The sequence below is a fragment of the Seriola dumerili genome, unplaced genomic scaffold, assembly GCF_002260705.1.
Source record: "Seriola dumerili isolate Sdu_G_001 unplaced genomic scaffold, Sdu_1.0 BDQW01000533.1, whole genome shotgun sequence".
NCBI classification, from domain to species: domain Eukaryota; kingdom Metazoa; phylum Chordata; class Actinopteri; order Carangiformes; family Carangidae; genus Seriola; species Seriola dumerili.
This window is the reverse complement of record NW_019174788.1, coordinates 2,760,665-2,781,395: the sequence shown is the minus strand read 5'-3', so window position 1 is coordinate 2,781,395 and position 20,731 is coordinate 2,760,665. Positions and strand designations below refer to the sequence as shown.

The 20,731-nt window shown below is 38.0% G+C and overlaps 2 protein-coding genes and 1 long non-coding RNA gene across 4 annotated transcripts in view; all 3 read left to right on the top strand.

Annotated features, from left to right (window-relative positions):
- Positions 1–6,707, top strand: part of LOC111235791 (sialic acid-binding Ig-like lectin 10) — a 13,363-nt gene extending 6,656 nt beyond the window's left edge. Inside the window, exons 4-11 of the mRNA XM_022764343.1 lie at positions 462–654; positions 911–1,231; positions 1,371–1,697; positions 3,058–3,333; positions 3,436–3,717; positions 3,892–4,003; positions 4,107–4,173; positions 5,186–6,707. Of these exons, the coding sequence (XP_022620064.1) occupies positions 462–654; positions 911–1,231; positions 1,371–1,697; positions 3,058–3,333; positions 3,436–3,717; positions 3,892–4,003; positions 4,107–4,173; positions 5,186–5,581 (1,974 nt within the window). The 3' untranslated portion in view covers positions 5,582–6,707. The remainder of the gene's footprint in view (positions 1–461; positions 655–910; positions 1,232–1,370; positions 1,698–3,057; positions 3,334–3,435; positions 3,718–3,891; positions 4,004–4,106; positions 4,174–5,185) is intronic.
- A 518-nt stretch (positions 6,708–7,225) lies between these two features.
- On the top strand, positions 7,226–17,459 carry LOC111235792 (sialic acid-binding Ig-like lectin 10). 2 transcript variants are annotated; one of them, XM_022764344.1, is made up of 10 exons: positions 7,226–7,274; positions 7,604–7,713; positions 10,987–11,406; positions 11,663–11,983; positions 12,123–12,449; positions 13,810–14,085; positions 14,188–14,469; positions 14,644–14,755; positions 14,859–14,925; positions 15,938–17,459. In XM_022764344.1, the coding sequence occupies exons 2-10, from the start codon at positions 7,653–7,655 to the stop codon at positions 16,331–16,333; spliced, it is 2,262 nt and encodes a 753-aa protein (XP_022620065.1). In that variant the 5' UTR covers positions 7,226–7,274; positions 7,604–7,652; the 3' UTR covers positions 16,334–17,459. The 2 variants fall into 2 exon arrangements, with proteins under 2 accessions (XP_022620065.1, XP_022620066.1); XM_022764345.1 differs by lacking the exons at positions 7,226–7,274; positions 7,604–7,713 and adding an exon at positions 10,451–10,556.
- A 518-nt stretch (positions 17,460–17,977) lies between these two features.
- LOC111235794 overlaps positions 17,978–20,731 on the top strand; it is a 2,936-nt gene continuing 182 nt past the window's right edge. Inside the window, exons 1-2 of the long non-coding RNA XR_002665696.1 lie at positions 17,978–18,026; positions 18,356–18,465. This is a non-coding gene — a long non-coding RNA (uncharacterized LOC111235794). The remainder of the gene's footprint in view (positions 18,027–18,355; positions 18,466–20,731) is intronic.

Here is a 20,731-nt window from a genome sequence, read left to right as displayed (position 1 = left end):
TCTAGGATAGATAGTTAATTGTGCATTTATTTATTTTTTTATTTACCACATATATTATGAATAATGAAGTGTGTTAATTACTGAAATTCTATTGTGTTCTTTGGTCAACACTTCTAACAGCAGTTATATAACTAAGATACAGTCGATGTACTATATGACATTTCTTCATCATTTATTTAATGTCATGGTGTAACTTTCTCATTCCCTGTTTCTGTCTTACTGTTGCATTAACAGGTGCATCAGTGGGAGGAAGACAACAATGTTTACGCTTCCTATATGGATACTGTATCACTCTGCCTGAAGGAGAAATAACAGCTGAGGCCGGACTCTGTGTTGTGATACCGTGCTCTTTCACTACTAGTTATAGCTTTACACCCCAAAAGCTAGTTTGGTACAAATGTGAACCAACTGAAGAAAAATGTAGTGATTCAGACGTTATATTCCACACTAACAAAAACAACATAAAAATTCAGTCTGAGTTTAGAGGGCGAGTGTCACAGTTGGAGCCTGATGTGAGTCAGAGGAACTGCAGCATCATCATCAATGACCTGAAGGAGTCAGACTCTGGATCATATCAATTCAGAGTTAATGGTATTCTGAATGGAAGATCAGATGGGTTGACATACCCTCCAAGGGCAACTGTCTCTATTAAAGGTAAGAAGAACTACAATAAACATATAAAGTGAAATGTTGTGCCTTTTGAACTGCACTGACATATCTGGTGTATTTACAGTCTTAATGGGACATAAAGTAATGTTTGGCATTTGTCGACCTCTGTGGGCAGCCAGTTCCTACTGGTTCCCTCATTGAAGAGTTTATCAAAATATCAGATTAATTGAACCCAAATTTAAGTGAAAGATGACCTTCAGGCTGCTCACCTGATTCCACTTATGGACTGGTCTCCCTTCAGCTCTGACTCAGAAGCCCGAGGTGACGATTCCTCCTCTGACAGAGGGACAGCAGACCACACTGACCTGCACTGCTCCTGGTCTCTGCTCTGGATCTGATCCTCAAATCACCTGGACGTGGAGAGGAGCAGGAGAGAAAGGCTCCCACATCACAGGAAACATCACTGATTTCAAGACTGAGAGTCTGTCCGCTGTCACACAGAAACACAGTTCAAATTTGACCTTTAACCCTTCAGCTGAACACCACGGCACCAGTGTCACCTGTAAGGTCAGCTTCACAGGAAACGCTGCAACAGAGGAGACAGTGACTCTGAATGTGACCTGTGAGTAGCACATACTGTACTTCACTGAGATTCGCTCTTTCTGAGGGTTTTCTGAACTGTGTTGAATGTTACATCATCATCTGTGTTCTTGAATTTAGTGATGCTATATAATTGTGCAACATGTCTTTTTGTGTCATAGATGTGAAGGAAATTAGAGTCACTGGGGATACAAGTGTGAAGGAGGGTGAGACTGTGAATCTGACCTGCAGTGTTGACAGTTTCCCTCCATTACTCATCGTGTGGACTAAACTGTCCGACCTAAACATTCAAAATGGAACAGAAACTAATCTGCACAACGACACATTAACTGACCTGCAGAACGACACTGAAACTTACCTGCAGCAAGGAAGTGGAGTGGCCACTCTCTCCATCTCTAATGTGACAGAAGATGAATCTGGGCTGTACATCTGCACAGCAAAACATCTGAATAACAGCTGGAAGAAAAATGTGAATGTAACAGTGATATGTAAGTACATTGTTCTACATTGTGTTTTCAGATGGTAAATTAATAGTACTGTAGTTTTTTCGTAGCAGATAACTGAAACTATGAGTTTACTACAGACACCAAATTTAATAACCCTCCCAATTCACCCTCAATAACTTGCCCTACCCTGCACCTTCAAATGTGCAATATTTTAGGCCATTTTCATCATTTCTAACTGCATGTCTTTTACTGTACTGACGTTTAATGGTGTCTTTTAGTTTCTGTTGTAACTTAGATTTTGTGCTTTGTTGCTGTGTGACAGCTTTCAGGTGGTCGTCATCTTCACCACAGCCACATGTTTAGAATAATAAAAACTTGTGTTGTTGTTAAAGGGATGGTTCACGTCATATGATGTGGGGTTGTATGACGTGGTCATGCATAGTCGGTGTATTTCCTGCAATAGATTCAGACTGACACGCTGCCATTTAGGAGAGGCAGCAGGGAACATGGCACACTAGCAGAGAGATTTGTGCTACTGTGAACAGCAGAAAAAATGTGTTTTAGACACTTTTAAAAGACGCCCCCGAAACAGTTAGATATACGCTTCATGTAGAATATTTTCAGGTCATTATCTTCCCATCAAAACAGCACTTTCCTTTGGTCCTACATTGTTCTGCTGAACTGCCATATTCCTACACACAAGTGCACCTACAGTGTGAACTGTATTATGCCACAGTCGCAGGTCAGCTGAGTGAATCAGAAAGAGCTAAACTTCACTTTGTGGTGACGAGAAGATGAAGCACTGGAAATATTCTAAATTAAGCGTACATTTAAACAGATATTGGATTGTTTCTGTAGGCGGCTTTTGTCTAAAACATGTTTTTTTCTGCTGGCCCCGTGCACAGCAGCACATCGCTCAGCTTCTGTGCCATTGATCCCAGCTGCTTCTCTAAACTGGCAGCGCACTGATCTGAATATACTGCAGGTAACACACTGACTGTGCAGGACTACCTCACACAACCCCACGTCAAATAACCCAAACTATCCCTTTAATGTCACTCTATGGCATTTTGAAATGTATTAAACTTTAGCACCCTCTAGTGGTAGTATTTAAAAACATAGACTGTGGCAGACTGCTTAAGTACATGCAATCACAAAAACTTATATACTTAACTGATACCTATATTTATACAGTTTTATGTAAAGAATTGACAATATGGCTGTTTTTTGGTACTTTTTTAGAACTCCTAAAATTACTCTGAAGTTGCACTACTGTATGTGATATATACAATGAATTGCTTTACTTAAAGATGTTTTGAATTGATTAGAAAAAGTTCTTCATCTGTCCCCTCCCTCTTTATATTCAGCTCAAATGTATGTATGTTTAAAATGTGCTTCACAGATATGAGAGAACCTGGGATCACTGGGGATACAACTGTTAAGAAGGGAAGTGCTCTGAATCTGACCTGCAGCCTTGAAAGTTTCCCTCCATCTCTTATTACATGGACTAAACTTGGCCTCAATACAAACCTGCACAATGGAACTAACCTGCAGAGCAACACTGGATCTGCCAGACTTCTCATCCCTAATGTGACCGCAGAAGATTCTGGACAGTACGTCTGTACAGCAAAACACCTGGACACGAATGTGACTATTTATGCTGATGTGACAGTGACTTGTAAGTAGACTGTACTAATCTTTTTGAGAAGGAGGTTTATGTTCACATTTTAATCTGTCAGCATATTGTTGTGATGTTGTGATCCTGCTTGTGTGTTTACAGGGTTTTCAAAGATCTCAAAAAACTCTAGATGTGAGGTTCAGTCGGAGCTCCTGACCTGTGTGTGTATCACTGAGGGGATTCCCTTACCCACCATCAAATGGCCGCTGTTGAAGAACTACACTGAGTACTCAGTCATTACCACTGTGACAAACCACACAGTCAACAGCACCGTCATTCTCACTGTAAAAGATCCCAGCAACACTGTTGTTGACTGTGTCAGCGGCAATGAAAATGGGGAAGCAAAGATGAACCTCAACATCCAAAAAAACTCTATCACACAAGGTGGTACATGTTCTCAACCACAACACTGCTACCATAGACCACTGCTTTATGACGTTTTTATGACCTATTTTACCTCTTTTGTTCAGACACATATTGGGCAAGCTTTCGCATGTATATAATTGTTCAGAAACACATGGGCATCAACATTTTTTCTTTTGTTCCCTCTGATTGCAGAACCATCCAATCCATTATTAAAAAGTATTTCACGGTTGGAAACCATCATTGCCTTTTTGATTGGTGTTCTTCTTTCAGCAATCATCTGCTGTTTCGCAAAAAAATGCCACAGGTGCACTATTAATTTGATTAATTATTTCTTAGGTTTTCTTAGTGGATAATTATACATGTAAATATCTTGCTGTTTAATTACGTTTACTCTTCTTTTTTTTCAGAAAAAAAGCGAACTCTGGAAATCTGGATGAGACTGTGGAGATGGTGACCAGTCAAGAGGATCCACTGGTATTTATATTGATTCATCTTATAGTATATATATCAGTTAATGGTTTGAGATACTCCCTATCTCTTTCTTAAACAACCATGTGCATGTTTAGTCCATTTTTTACAAATAATGTACAGATAGCAGTACTGCTGACCATTATGGAGAACTTTGTGTTTTTTTATTTTAGACGTGTGAATGTGGTTTCCGTTTCAGTCACAGACACTTTATTCAGGGAACCAACCATAATTACCAAACGACAACACAATTGCATTGTACAGAGAAGGCGCTTCTCTTGGAGTGAGCTCTCAAAGACTCTGAGCAGCAACAGAGAGTCTGTTATATGAACCAATCCCCTCTTAACAAACTTTTAACATACGTCGACATGAAACCCTGCAGTAATGCAGCACATAAGGAGGAGGTTGGGGTGGTGAAGGGAGGTACAGCATCAGCTGAGTAATGGTGACAAGGGTCAGGTTTTAAATGCTGCTTTGTACACCTGCATTAATATGACTGGACGTCATTAGTCAGCTTGTAGCCAAGCAGTTGATGAATGAGCCACTGATGGTGAAGTCTAAATGAAGCAGCTCATGTCAATCAACTCATGCAAGCATAACTTTATGTATATCTATGCTTGATTCATTTCCTACATGAAAATCAAGTTGCAGAGCGCTGAAAGTTGCAGACCTGCAAACTTGAGATACTGTTTATTTTATCACAGTCGACACCATGTCTTCTTCTATGGTCAGAGTTCCCGTTTTGTTGCTTTGCAATGCACTTTTAAATAGACTGATTTGAAAAGACTGTTCTGGATGACCATATAACAGTAATCTAACCATCACACAAAGCAGATACATACATAAGTGAAAAGACTCAAGCTGTAGCCGGGAGGAACAGAAACATGGCTATGACTTAAAAAGAATAGTTGGCAGCAATGCAAAATATCCCAGACAGAGAGAGTTAATGCATAGTGTAGAGTTTTTGGGCTTGTAGCAGCTGCTGAATCAGTCATATCATTTACATTGTACCTGGCAGATACATGATGGTCAAGCAGTAGAAGATGATCAGACCCACGGCCGAAAGGGAGCTGAAGATGCAGCTGTGGCAGCAGAGAAAACAGCCCCTGTACTGGACACTGGGCCAAAAGACGTGGAGTACGCCAGCATTGACTTCTCACTGTTGAAAAGAAGGAGTCTCAGGCAGGCGGCAAAGAAACAAGAGACCGCAGAGACAGAGTATGCTGAAATCAAAAAAGAAGTAAAAGAGGAAAGAGAAGACGACGGTGGAGAAGAAGGTGAAATGTTGGAGGGGAAAGAGGAGAGGGTCATGAAGGAGGAGGATGAGGAGACAAAATGCTGTGTCCCAGGAGAGGAGGAAGGGGAGGACATGGCGGTGTACTCCAATGTAAAGGATATAATGGGTGAGATGTAAGGATTGTGTCTTGGAAATGCCTGAAGATAAAGTGTCATTGCTCTCATCAGATGTAATGGATTAACACCACCAGCGCTGTGATCTTCAAAAGCCAAATTCAGCTTGTGATAAACTGTGACTGAGATACGTAACACCTCTACATTTTTGGTGCTATGCATCTGCACTCATTTGACTCAAGGTGGACTGGAAGTTGGGCAGAATTTCCTCATTCAAGTGTTATTGTGCTGTAGTATGTTGTGCCCTTTTGGTCCAAGTGGTTATCTGTTTTTGGTAATAAATGTCAGTCCGTCCGCCACCTTGATTCAGACTAAAAAATCGAAACCATTGAACAAACTGCCTTCAAACTTTGTACAGACATGATATAGATTAGATTATATACAGTACACTGAAAGAGTAAGATCCCTTCCTAGAGTAGTTCCATTGTACGCAGTGTCATCTACTGATCTCATTCTCTGCAAAGTAAGCATTACAAGATGGAGTTAATGAGACTTCAGCGGTCTGAATTTGACAAATCAAGAAGGTGTCCCTAGAATATATACCCAATATCAGTTTCCTTGTTTCTTGCTGATTTGCAGTGGGTGGATGGTAATGACATTTCAGTTGCCTATAGCTATTTGTATTTTATGCCTTTAGGGATTACAGATCAGTGCAATGTCAGTTTTAATAATCTTCATTTTATCATGTTATTTCAAGCTAATTTGCTTCTATAGCTCTGTTAAAGCTGCTGCTCTTCAGCAGGTCATGGATTACTTCCCCTTTTGAAAAATGTGTTAAAAATCAGGTTGACTCTCAGTACTAAGTAAGCAGGTTTTATGTTTTAACAGAAAATACATTTGTTTATGTTTGGAGCTAACCCATTGAGTTGTCAGTTTTTAAGCTTTTCATATATTTTGCAATATCTACAGGTTCTGTGACAGTTCAGTGAGTGTTGAATCAGTAACTGATAAGGACAGCTATAGTTTGTGGCTAAAATGGCCGTTAATATCTATGTGTGTGAAAAGGAAGTTATTAAACAGAATCCAGTGATGCCATATTAGGCAAAGTAAGATGACTAATTGCTTGATCCACCTCTCTGAGAACGCAGCTTTGAAAGACTTTGCACAATACACCATTGAACCAAAAAAGAAACACTGTTTCAAATGCAAAAGTTCTTACCACAAGGTTTTATGCAGTTCATATAAAGAACTCGGATGAACCCAGATCATTTCTTTTTGAATCTGCAGGTATTTAATGCACCTAATCATTGACAGGGTTGTCTTTTTTCATGTATGAATAAACTAATGATTAAACTAATGACTCAGTTATTGACATTCGTTATTATAAGTGGCACTGCAGATATGAGCCAGTAATACACACCATTCAGTCATGAACATCCCTCTATGTGTGTTGTGCATTGTACCAGGATACTTGTTTTCTTCAGACTTTAAAAAATAACGTGTTGTTTCATTTCATCGAGTGTTTAAGCTGCACCTTCTCAACTATATTGTGTATAATGTGATATAGAAGTTTTAGCTGTAAACGTGGTAGTCTAATGAGAGAGGAAGTAACAGCCAGCAGTGTTTAGAGAAACTTCCTGCAAACTTGTTGTAGTGCAAAGAGGGAAGAGGTACAAGAGGAGGAAGAAGAGAAGTAGAGTCAGTTCAGAGCAGAGACACCGAGCAGAGATCACAGAGGAGTGAAGAGACAGAAAGAGGTAACACTAAATCATTTTAAAATTGTTAATGGAAACTGTAAAAAGTATATTCACCCTTCCCTAACTACTGTAATACAATGTGTGTTTTTTTTAATTTATTTATCAGTTGGGAAAATCAAGGATGGGGGAAATAATAAAAAAATAAATATTTCAGGGGACTTACAACTCTACAGAAGATTTGAGCCAAATGTATTAATGTAACTACGGAATCGCTAAACATGCAACATCCTGTATTTAAATATGTACAGTCAGCCATGAAGGTGTCGCTGGTTCAGTTTCATCACCTGAACTTCTTATATGTTGTTTTTTTGTGTGTTTGTGAAATGAAGAGTTTTCCCTGTGGAGGGAGAGACCGATCGTCTTCAGCTTTGAATCAGGATGCTTGTTCTCATCTGGGCGACTCTGCTCTTCTCTGTGAGAGGCAACAGTGCTGATGCAGGTACAATGTGTAACTGTGATATTGTTATGCTTCCAATATTTATCTTTTGAAGCTGCTCACAACACTTTAAGTGCTAAATTGAAATATTTTGAAAAAACAAATGTCAATTCAAGCTCCACATATAAGTATTTTTTCTGTTCTTGTTGGTTGTAGAGTGTTAAAATTAGGATGATCGACAACATCTAATCATTTTCAGGGGATAATCTGGGATAGACTGGTTTTAAATAAAATTTTAATTTAAGAATTAATTTACCAAATTTTGAAAAAAAAAGTTGGATGTTCAATATAGGAATGATATAAGTTTTGCATCAATCAGAGAGGATTCTGATAACACTGGATGAGACATTATCGACCTCATACATCAACTAATGGATTAATGTAGATACTTTTCATGAACAGGTTCCTCTCCTGGAGGAAAACAACGCTGCCAATTCACTTATTACTGTATCACTCTTAGTGAAGCCGAAACAAGATAAGAGGCTGGACTCTGTGTTGTGATACCGTGCTCTTTCACTNATTTATTTATCAATTGGGAAAATCAAGGATGGGGGGTGAGATTGTACATTTTTATTTCAAATGAGCTGTTACAAATGAGAAAAGTTTATTTATTCTGCAGCTCTCTGGAAAGTGCTTCAAAATAAACATTTCAGGGGACTTACAACTCTACAGAAGATTTGAGCCAAATGTATTAATGTAACTACGGAATCGCTAAACATGCAACATCCTGTATTTAAATATGTACAGTCAGCCATGAAGGTGTCGCTGGTTCAGTTTCATCACCTGAACTTCTTATATGTTGTTTTTTTGTGTGTTTGTGAAATGAAGAGTTTTCCCTGTGGAGGGAGAGACCGATCGTCTTCAGCTTTGAATCAGGATGCTTGTTCTCATCTGGGCGACTCTGCTCTTCTCTGTGAGAGGCAACAGTGCTGATGCAGGTACAATGTGTAACTGTGATATTGTTATGCTTCCAATATTTATCTTTTGAAGCTGCTCACAACACTTTAAGTGCTAAATTGAAATATTTTGAAAAAACAAATGTCAATTCAAGCTCCACATATAAGTATTTTTTGTGTTTCTGTTGGTTGTAGAGTGTTAAAATTAGGATGATCGACAACATCTAATCATTTTCAGGGGATAATCTGGGATAGACTGGTTTAAATATTTTAATTTAAGAATTCATTTAAAAAAATTTGAAAAAGTTGGATGTTCAATATAGGAATAATATAACTTTTGCATCAATCAGAGAGGATTCTGATAACACTGGATGAGACAATGTCGACCTCATACATCAACTAATGGATTAATGTAGATACTTTTCATGAACAGGTTCCTCTCCTGGAGGAAAACAACGCTGCCAATTCACTTATTACTGTATCACTCTTAGTGAAGCCGAAACAAGATAAGAGGCTGGACTCTGTGTTGTGATACCGTGCTCTTTCACTGTTGCTGCTGGTTTTGATGTCAAAAGTGTAATTTGATTCAAATGTGATCCAGCTGTTAAAAGCCTGGGTCTTTATGAAACCTAATGACAGAATTTTTTATTTTTTATTGTATGTGTGGTTTGGACGAACTAATCCTTTAATGAGGCAAAAATGTAATGTTTGGCTTATGTCGTCCTCTGGTGGAACTGAAACAACAGTGACAGATTTTCTCCTAATAACATTCCTGCCATACCTCAGACTTAGTGGCTGTTCAAAATATTTAACAATAATCTTTATAATCCAATTTGAAGCCAATAATGACCTCCATGCTGACTCTGCTCATCGACAAACTCTTCTTAATGCTCTTTTTATATTTGCTCTCCCTTCAGCTCTGAGTCAGAAGCCCACACTGACCATGTCACTACTTCTACACTGACATTGTCACCTAATTTTGGGGGCCTTTTGTGTAGAGTCTGACCGGTATTTGATTTTTGGGGCTGATGCCGATACCGATATTAGAGAGTAAAAGAATTCAGATATCGATATGTTGGCTGATATACATATATATATATAAACAGTTGTGAAAAAGATATTTTATGAAAGCAGGATATTTTAAAGTTTAACAATAAACTTTATTTTCCAAAATGACATCAGTGCACTGAAGCGGTAAATTTCACTGGGAATTAAATAAATTAACTATAAAAATAACTTTGAATTATTATTGACTTATTAATAAAGTATAAATAAAAAACATAAGAACAAATATGTAAATATATTATATATACTTGAATGAAAACAAAAGATCATATATACATAAAATGCTGCCTATATAACTTGACTTGACCCGAGCATTTCCACTGCATTATTACTTCTTAATAAAAGTATTCATATCAGCACATATCGGAAAATATATGCGCCGATACTGACATATCTGTGATATAAATGATATATTAATTAAATGTTAATTAAATGTTTGCTAAAATATCAGTCTTGTGTTAAGAGAATAGTCTTTACTTGTCTCAGTTGCTGCAGTAAATGGTTCAGAGGGCTTAAACATTGGACAGGGGCCCTGGAACATGGCTGGGATTATAGATAATTGTTCTTGTGCTCTTGTTGTAAAGATTATTGTGATAAATTCAATGATACAGAATGTTTCAAGAACTGAGCACAAAGTGCTTTACCATAAAAGAAAGTGGTCAAAGCCCTGCACAAAGTGTGTTAGTCTAGAAACTACAGAATAACTGAACGTGATGATGATGTTAACTGTGGAGTTTCCTTTGGTTCAGTTCCTGCCTGTTTATTGCATTTTTAGTACAAAGTTTGTCCTGTGGAGAGAGACTGACTGTCTCAAGCATCAAAGGATGTTTGTTCTCATCTGGGCGACTCTGTTTTTCTCTGTGAGAAGCAGCAATGCTGATACAGGTATTCAATTTTTATTTTTAATCTTGTTTTGTTGCCAACATTAAAGATATTTATGAAATAATTAGCAATAATTTGCCAAAATAAATGTACTTATGAAGATCCTCCAGACAAGCTTTCAAATTAAAGTATTTAGTTTTTCCACACTGAATTTACCAGCATATTACACATTACTCACAACATCTATTCACATGGAAACTCTAGGATAGATAGTTAATTGTGCATTTATTTATTTTTTTATTTACCACATATATTATGAATAATGAAGTGTGTTAATTACTGAAATTCTATTGTGTTCTTTGGTCAACACTTCTAACAGCAGTTATATAACTAAGATACAGTCGATGTACTATATGACATTTCTTCATCATTTATTTAATGTCATGGTGTAACTTTCTCATTCCCTGTTTCTGTCTTACTGTTGCATTAACAGGTGCATCAGTGGGAGGAAGACAACAATGTTTACGCTTCCTATATGGATACTGTATCACTCTGCCTGAAGGAGAAATAACAGCTGAGGCCGGACTCTGTGTTGTGATACCGTGCTCTTTCACTACTAGTTATAGCTTTACACCCCAAAAGCTAGTTTGGTACAAATGTGAACCAACTGAAGAAAAATGTAGTGATTCAGACGTTATATTCCACACTAACAAAAACAACATAAAAATTCAGTCTGAGTTTAGAGGGCGAGTGTCACAGTTGGAGCCTGATGTGAGTCAGAGGAACTGCAGCATCATCATCAATGACCTGAAGGAGTCAGACTCTGGATCATATCAATTCAGAGTTAATGGTATTCTGAATGGAAGATCAGATGGGTTGACATACCCTCCAAGGGCAACTGTCTCTATTAAAGGTAAGAAGAACTACAATAAACATATAAAGTGAAATGTTGTGCCTTTTGAACTGCACTGACATATCTGGTGTATTTACAGTCTTAATGGGACATAAAGTAATGTTTGGCATTTGTCGACCTCTGTGGGCAGCCAGTTCCTACTGGTTCCCTCATTGAAGAGTTTATCAAAATATCAGATTAATTGAACCCAAATTTAAGTGAAAGATGACCTTCAGGCTGCTCACCTGATTCCACTTATGGACTGGTCTCCCTTCAGCTCTGACTCAGAAGCCCGAGGTGACGATTCCTCCTCTGACAGAGGGACAGCAGACCACACTGACCTGCACTGCTCCTGGTCTCTGCTCTGGATCTGATCCTCAAATCACCTGGACGTGGAGAGGAGCAGGAGAGAAAGGCTCCCACATCACAGGAAACATCACTGATTTCAAGACTGAGAGTCTGTCCGCTGTCACACAGAAACACAGTTCAAATTTGACCTTTAACCCTTCAGCTGAACACCACGGCACCAGTGTCACCTGTAAGGTCAGCTTCACAGGAAACGCTGCAACAGAGGAGACAGTGACTCTGAATGTGACCTGTGAGTAGCACATACTGTACTTCACTGAGATTCGCTCTTTCTGAGGGTTTTCTGAACTGTGTTGAATGTTACATCATCATCTGTGTTCTTGAATTTAGTGATGCTATATAATTGTGCAACATGTCTTTTTGTGTCATAGATGTGAAGGAAATTAGAGTCACTGGGGATACAAGTGTGAAGGAGGGTGAGACTGTGAATCTGACCTGCAGTGTTGACAGTTTCCCTCCATTACTCATCGTGTGGACTAAACTGTCCGACCTAAACATTCAAAATGGAACAGAAACTAATCTGCACAACGACACATTAACTGACCTGCAGAACGACACTGAAACTTACCTGCAGCAAGGAAGTGGAGTGGCCACTCTCTCCATCTCTAATGTGACAGAAGATGAATCTGGGCTGTACATCTGCACAGCAAAACATCTGAATAACAGCTGGAAGAAAAATGTGAATGTAACAGTGATATGTAAGTACATTGTTCTACATTGTGTTTTCAGATGGTAAATTAATAGTACTGTAGTTTTTTCGTAGCAGATAACTGAAACTATGAGTTTACTACAGACACCAAATTTAATAACCCTCCCAATTCACCCTCAATAACTTGCCCTACCCTGCACCTTCAAATGTGCAATATTTTAGGCCATTTTCATCATTTCTAACTGCATGTCTTTTACTGTACTGACGTTTAATGGTGTCTTTTAGTTTCTGTTGTAACTTAGATTTTGTGCTTTGTTGCTGTGTGACAGCTTTCAGGTGGTCGTCATCTTCACCACAGCCACATGTTTAGAATAATAAAAACTTGTGTTGTTGTTAAAGGGATGGTTCACGTCATATGATGTGGGGTTGTATGACGTGGTCATGCATAGTCGGTGTATTTCCTGCAATAGATTCAGACTGACACGCTGCCATTTAGGAGAGGCAGCAGGGAACATGGCACACTAGCAGAGAGATTTGTGCTACTGTGAACAGCAGAAAAAATGTGTTTTAGACACTTTTAAAAGACGCCCCCGAAACAGTTAGATATACGCTTCATGTAGAATATTTTCAGGTCATTATCTTCCCATCAAAACAGCACTTTCCTTTGGTCCTACATTGTTCTGCTGAACTGCCATATTCCTACACACAAGTGCACCTACAGTGTGAACTGTATTATGCCACAGTCGCAGGTCAGCTGAGTGAATCAGAAAGAGCTAAACTTCACTTTGTGGTGACGAGAAGATGAAGCACTGGAAATATTCTAAATTAAGCGTACATTTAAACAGATATTGGATTGTTTCTGTAGGCGGCTTTTGTCTAAAACATGTTTTTTTCTGCTGGCCCCGTGCACAGCAGCACATCGCTCAGCTTCTGTGCCATTGATCCCAGCTGCTTCTCTAAACTGGCAGCGCACTGATCTGAATATACTGCAGGTAACACACTGACTGTGCAGGACTACCTCACACAACCCCACGTCAAATAACCCAAACTATCACTTTAATGTCACTCTATGGCATTTTGAAATGTATTAAACTTTAGCACCCTCTAGTGGTAGTATTTAAAAACATAGACTGTGGCAGACTGCTTAAGTACATGCAATCACAAAAACTTATATACTTAACTGATACCTATATTTATACAGTTTTATGTAAAGAATTGACAATATGGCTGTTTTTTGGTACTTTTTTAGAACTCCTAAAATTACTCTGAAGTTGCACTACTGTATGTGATATATACAATGAATTGCTTTACTTAAAGATGTTTTGAATTGATTAGAAAAAGTTCTTCATCTGTCCCCTCCCTCTTTATATTCAGCTCAAATGTATGTATGTTTAAAATGTGCTTCACAGATATGAGAGAACCTGGGATCACTGGGGATACAACTGTTAAGAAGGGAAGTGCTCTGAATCTGACCTGCAGCCTTGAAAGTTTCCCTCCATCTCTTATTACATGGACTAAACTTGGCCTCAATACAAACCTGCACAATGGAACTAACCTGCAGAGCAACACTGGATCTGCCAGACTTCTCATCCCTAATGTGACCGCAGAAGATTCTGGACAGTACGTCTGTACAGCAAAACACCTGGACACGAATGTGACTATTTATGCTGATGTGACAGTGACTTGTAAGTAGACTGTACTAATCTTTTTGAGAAGGAGGTTTATGTTCACATTTTAATCTGTCAGCATATTGTTGTGATGTTGTGATCCTGCTTGTGTGTTTACAGGGTTTTCAAAGATCTCAAAAAACTCTAGATGTGAGGTTCAGTCGGAGCTCCTGACCTGTGTGTGTATCACTGAGGGGATTCCCTTACCCACCATCAAATGGCCGCTGTTGAAGAACTACACTGAGTACTCAGTCATTACCACTGTGACAAACCACACAGTCAACAGCACCGTCATTCTCACTGTAAAAGATCCCAGCAACACTGTTGTTGACTGTGTCAGCGGCAATGAAAATGGGGAAGCAAAGATGAACCTCAACATCCAAAAAAACTCTATCACACAAGGTGGTACATGTTCTCAACCACAACACTGCTACCATAGACCACTGCTTTATGACGTTTTTATGACCTATTTTACCTCTTTTGTTCAGACACATATTGGGCAAGCTTTCGCATGTATATAATTGTTCAGAAACACATGGGCATCAACATTTTTTCTTTTGTTCCCTCTGATTGCAGAACCATCCAATCCATTATTAAAAAGTATTTCACGGTTGGAAACCATCATTGCCTTTTTGATTGGTGTTCTTCTTTCAGCAATCATCTGCTGTTTCGCAAAAAAATGCCACAGGTGCACTATTAATTTGATTAATTATTTCTTAGGTTTTCTTAGTGGATAATTATACATGTAAATATCTTGCTGTTTAATTACGTTTACTCTTCTTTTTTTTCAGAAAAAAAGCGAACTCTGGAAATCTGGATGAGACTGTGGAGATGGTGACCAGTCAAGAGGATCCACTGGTATTTATATTGATTCATCTTATAGTATATATATCAGTTAATGGTTTGAGATACTCCCTATCTCTTTCTTAAACAACCATGTGCATGTTTAGTCCATTTTTTACAAATAATGTACAGATAGCAGTACTGCTGACCATTATGGAGAACTTTGTGTTTTTTTATTTTAGACGTGTGAATGTGGTTTCCGTTTCAGTCACAGACACTTTATTCAGGGAACCAACCATAATTACCAAACGACAACACAATTGCATTGTACAGAGAAGGCGCTTCTCTTGGAGTGAGCTCTCAAAGACTCTGAGCAGCAACAGAGAGTCTGTTATATGAACCAATCCCCTCTTAACAAACTTTTAACATACGTCGACATGAAACCCTGCAGTAATGCAGCACATAAGGAGGAGGTTGGTGTGGTGAAGGGAGGTACAGCATCAGCTGAGTAATGGTGACAAGGGTCAGGTTTTAAATGCTGCTTTGTACACCTGCATTAATATGACTGGACGTCATTAGTCAGCTTGTAGCCAAGCAGTTGATGAATGAGCCACTGATGGTGAAGTCTAAATGAAGCAGCTCATGTCAATCAACTCATGCAAGCATAACTTTATGTATATCTATGCTTGATTCATTTCCTACATGAAAATCAAGTTGCAGAGCGCTGAAAGTTGCAGACCTGCAAACTTGAGATACTGTTTATTTTATCACAGTCGACACCATGTCTTCTTCTATGGTCAGAGTTCCCGTTTTGTTGCTTTGCAATGCACTTTTAAATAGACTGATTTGAAAAGACTGTTCTGGATGACCATATAACAGTAATCTAACCATCACACAAAGCAGATACATACATAAGTGAAAAGACTCAAGCTGTAGCCGGGAGGAACAGAAACATGGCTATGACTTAAAAAGAATAGTTGGCAGCAATGCAAAATATCCCAGACAGAGAGAGTTAATGCATAGTGTAGAGTTTTTGGGCTTGTAGCAGCTGCTGAATCAGTCATATCATTTACATTGTACCTGGCAGATACATGATGGTCAAGCAGTAGAAGATGATCAGACCCACGGCCGAAAGGGAGCTGAAGATGCAGCTGTGGCAGCAGAGAAAACAGCCCCTGTACTGGACACTGGGCCAAAAGACGTGGAGTACGCCAGCATTGACTTCTCACTGTTGAAAAGAAGGAGTCTCAGGCAGGCGGCAAAGAAACAAGAGACCGCAGAGACAGAGTATGCTGAAATCAAAAAAGAAGTAAAAGAGGAAAGAGAAGACGACGGTGGAGAAGAAGGTGAAATGTTGGAGGGGAAAGAGGAGAGGGTCATGAAGGAGGAGGATGAGGAGACAAAATGCTGTGTCCCAGGAGAGGAGGAAGGGGAGGACATGGCGGTGTACTCCAATGTAAAGGATATAATGGGTGAGATGTAAGGATTGTGTCTTGGAAATGCCTGAAGATAAAGTGTCATTGCTCTCATCAGATGTAATGGATTAACACCACCAGCGCTGTGATCTTCAAAAGCCAAATTCAGCTTGTGATAAACTGTGACTGAGATACGTAACACCTCTACATTTTTGGTGCTATGCATCTGCACTCATTTGACTCAAGGTGGACTGGAAGTTGGGCAGAATTTCCTCATTCAAGTGTTATTGTGCTGTAGTATGTTGTGCCCTTTTGGTCCAAGTGGTTATCTGTTTTTGGTAATAAATGTCAGTCCGTCCGCCACCTTGATTCAGACTAAAAAATCGAAACCATTGAACAAACTGCCTTCAAACTTTGTACAGACATGATATAGATTAGATTATATACAGTACACTGAAAGAGTAAGATCCCTTCCTAGAGTAGTTCCATTGTACGCAGTGTCATCTACTGATCTCATTCTCTGCAAAGTAAGCATTACAAGATGGAGTTAATGAGACTTCAGCGGTCTGAATTTGACAAATCAAGAAGGTGTCCCTAGAATATATACCCAATATCAGTTTCCTTGTTTCTTGCTGATTTGCAGTGGGTGGATGGTAATGACATTTCAGTTGCCTATAGCTATTTGTATTTTATGCCTTTAGGGATTACAGATCAGTGCAATGTCAGTTTTAATAATCTTCATTTTATCATGTTATTTCAAGCTAATTTGCTTCTATAGCTCTGTTAAAGCTGCTGCTCTTCAGCAGGTCATGGATTACTTCCCCTTTTGAAAAATGTGTTAAAAATCAGGTTGACTCTCAGTACTAAGTAAGCAGGTTTTATGTTTTAACAGAAAATACATTTGTTTATGTTTGGAGCTAACCCATTGAGTTGTCAGTTTTTAAGCTTTTCATATATTTTGCAATATCTACAGGTTCTGTGACAGTTCAGTGAGTGTTGAATCAGTAACTGATAAGGACAGCTATAGTTTGTGGCTAAAATGGCCGTTAATATCTATGTGTGTGAAAAGGAAGTTATTAAACAGAATCCAGTGATGCCATATTAGGCAAAGTAAGATGACTAATTGCTTGATCCACCTCTCTGAGAACGCAGCTTTGAAAGACTTTGCACAATACACCATTGAACCAAAAAAGAAACACTGTTTCAAATGCAAAAGTTCTTACCACAAGGTTTTATGCAGTTCATATAAAGAACTCGGATGAACCCAGATCATTTCTTTTTGAATCTGCAGGTATTTAATGCACCTAATCATTGACAGGGTTGTCTTTTTTCATGTATGAATAAACTAATGATTAAACTAATGACTCAGTTATTGACATTCGTTATTATAAGTGGCACTGCAGATATGAGCCAGTAATACACACCATTCAGTCATGAACATCCCTCTATGTGTGTTGTGCATTGTACCAGGATACTTGTTTTCTTCAGACTTTAAAAAATAACGTGTTGTTTCATTTCATCGAGTGTTTAAGCTGCACCTTCTCAACTATATTGTGTATAATGTGATATAGAAGTTTTAGCTGTAAACGTGGTAGTCTAATGAGAGAGGAAGTAACAGCCAGCAGTGTTTAGAGAAACTTCCTGCAAACTTGTTGTAGTGCAAAGAGGGAAGAGGTACAAGAGGAGGAAGAAGAGAAGTAGAGTCAGTTCAGAGCAGAGACACCGAGCAGAGATCACAGAGGAGTGAAGAGACAGAAAGAGGTAACACTAAATCATTTTAAAATTGTTAATGGAAACTGTAAAAAGTATATTCACCCTTCCCTAACTACTGTAATACAATGTGTGTTTTTTTTAATTTATTTATCAGTTGGGAAAATCAAGGATGGGGGAAATAATAAAAAAATAAATATTTCAGGGGACTTACAACTCTACAGAAGATTTGAGCCAAATGTATTAATGTAACTACGGAATCGCTAAACATGCAACATCCTGTATTTAAATATGTACAGTCAGCCATGAAGGTGTCGCTGGTTCAGTTTCATCACCTGAACTTCTTATATGTTGTTTTTTTGTGTGTTTGTGAAATGAAGAGTTTTCCCTGTGGAGGGAGAGACCGATCGTCTTCAGCTTTGAATCAGGATGCTTGTTCTCATCTGGGCGACTCTGCTCTTCTCTGTGAGAGGCAACAGTGCTGATGCAGGTACAATGTGTAACTGTGATATTGTTATGCTTCCAATATTTATCTTTTGAAGCTGCTCACAACACTTTAAGTGCTAAATTGAAATATTTTGAAAAAACAAATGTCAATTCAAGCTCCACATATAAGTATTTTTTCTGTTCTTGTTGGTTGTAGAGTGTTAAAATTAGGATGATCGACAACATCTAATCATTTTCAGGGGATAATCTGGGATAGACTGGTTTTAAATAAAATTTTAATTTAAGAATTAATTTACCAAATTTTGAAAAAAAAAGTTGGATGTTCAATATAGGAATGATATAAGTTTTGCATCAATCAGAGAGGATTCTGATAACACTGGATGAGACAATGTCGACCTCATACATCAACTACTGGATTAATGTAGATACTTTTCATGAACAGGTTCCTCTCCTGGAGGAAAACAACGCTGCCAATTCACTTATTACTGTATCACTCTTAGTGAAGCCGAAACAAGATAAGAGGCTGGACTCTGTGTTGTGATACCGTGCTCTTTCACTGTTGCTGCTGGTTTTGATGTCAAAAGTGTAATTTGATTCAAATGTGATCCAGCTGTTAAAAGCCTGGGTCTTTATGAAACCTAATGACAGAATTTTTTATTTTTTATTGTATGTGTGGTTTGGACGAACTAATCCTTTAATGAGGCAAAAATGTAATGTTTGGCTTATGTCGTCCTCTGGTGGAACTGAAACAACAGTGACAGATTTTCTCCTAATAACATTCCTGCCATACCTCAGACTTAGTGGCTGTTCAAAATATTTAACACAATATCTTATAATCCAATTTGAAGCCAATAATGACCTCCATGCTGACTCTGCTTCATCGACAAACTCTTCTTAATGCTCTTTTTATATTTGCTCTCCCTTCAGCTCTGAGTCAGAAGCCCACACCTGACCAGATATTCACGTACTACTTCATTCACTGACATGTCACCTAATTTTGGGGGCCTTTTGTGTAGAGTCTGACCGGTATTTGATTTTTGGGCTGATGCCGATACCGATATTAGAGAGTAAAAGAATTCAGATATTATATGTGGCTGATATACATATATATATATAAAACAGTTGTGAAAAAGATATTTTATGAAAGCAGGATATTTTAAAGTTTAACAATAAAACTTTATTTTCCAAAATGACATCAGTGCACTGAAGCGGTAAATTTCACTGGGAATTAAATAAATTAACTATAAAAATAACTTTGAATTATTATTGACTTATTAATAAAGTATAAATAAAAAACATAAGAACAAATATGTAAATATATTATATATACTTGAATGAAACAAAAGATCATATATATAACATAAATGCTGCCTATATAACTTGACTTGACCCGAGCATTTCCATCTGCATTATTTCTCTTATTAAATAAGTATTCATATCAGCACATATCGGAAAATATGCGCCGATACTGACATATCTGTGATATAAATGATATTATTAATTAAATGTTAATTAAATGTTTGCTAAAAATATCAGTCTTGTGTGTTAAGAGAATAGTCTTTACTTGTCTCAGTTGCTGCAGAAAATAGGTTCAGAGGGCTTAAACATTGGACAGGGGCCCTGGAACATGGCTGGATTATAGATAATTGTTCTTGTGCTCTTGTTGTAAAGATTATTGTGATAAATTCAATGATACAGAATGTTTCAAGAACTGAGCACAAAGTGCTTTACCATAAAAGAAAGTGGTCAAAGCCCTGCACAAAGTGTGTTAGTCTAGAAACTACAGAATAAACTGACAGGATGATGATGATTAACTGTGGAGTTTCCTTTGGTTCAGTTCCCTGCTGTTTATTGCATTTTAGTACAAAGTTTGTCCTGTGGAGAGAGACTGACGTCTCAAGCATCAAGGATGTTTGTTCTCATCTGGCGCGACTCTGTTTTTTCTCTGTGAGAAGCAGCAATGCTGATACAGGTATTCAATTTTTATTTTAATCTTGTTTTGTGCCAACATTAAAGATATTTATGAAATAATTAGCAATATATTAGCCAAAATAAAATTACTGTATGAAGATCTCCAGACAAGTTTCAAATTAAAAGTATTTAGTTTTTGCCACACTAACTGAATTTACCGAGCCATATTACACATTACTCACAAACATCTATTCACATGGAAACTCTAGGATAGATAGTTAATTGTGCATTTTATTTATTTTTTATTTACCACATATATTTATGAATAATGAAGTGTGTTAATTACTGAAATTCTATTGTGTTCTTTGGTCAACACTGCAGGTTCAGAATTCCACAGT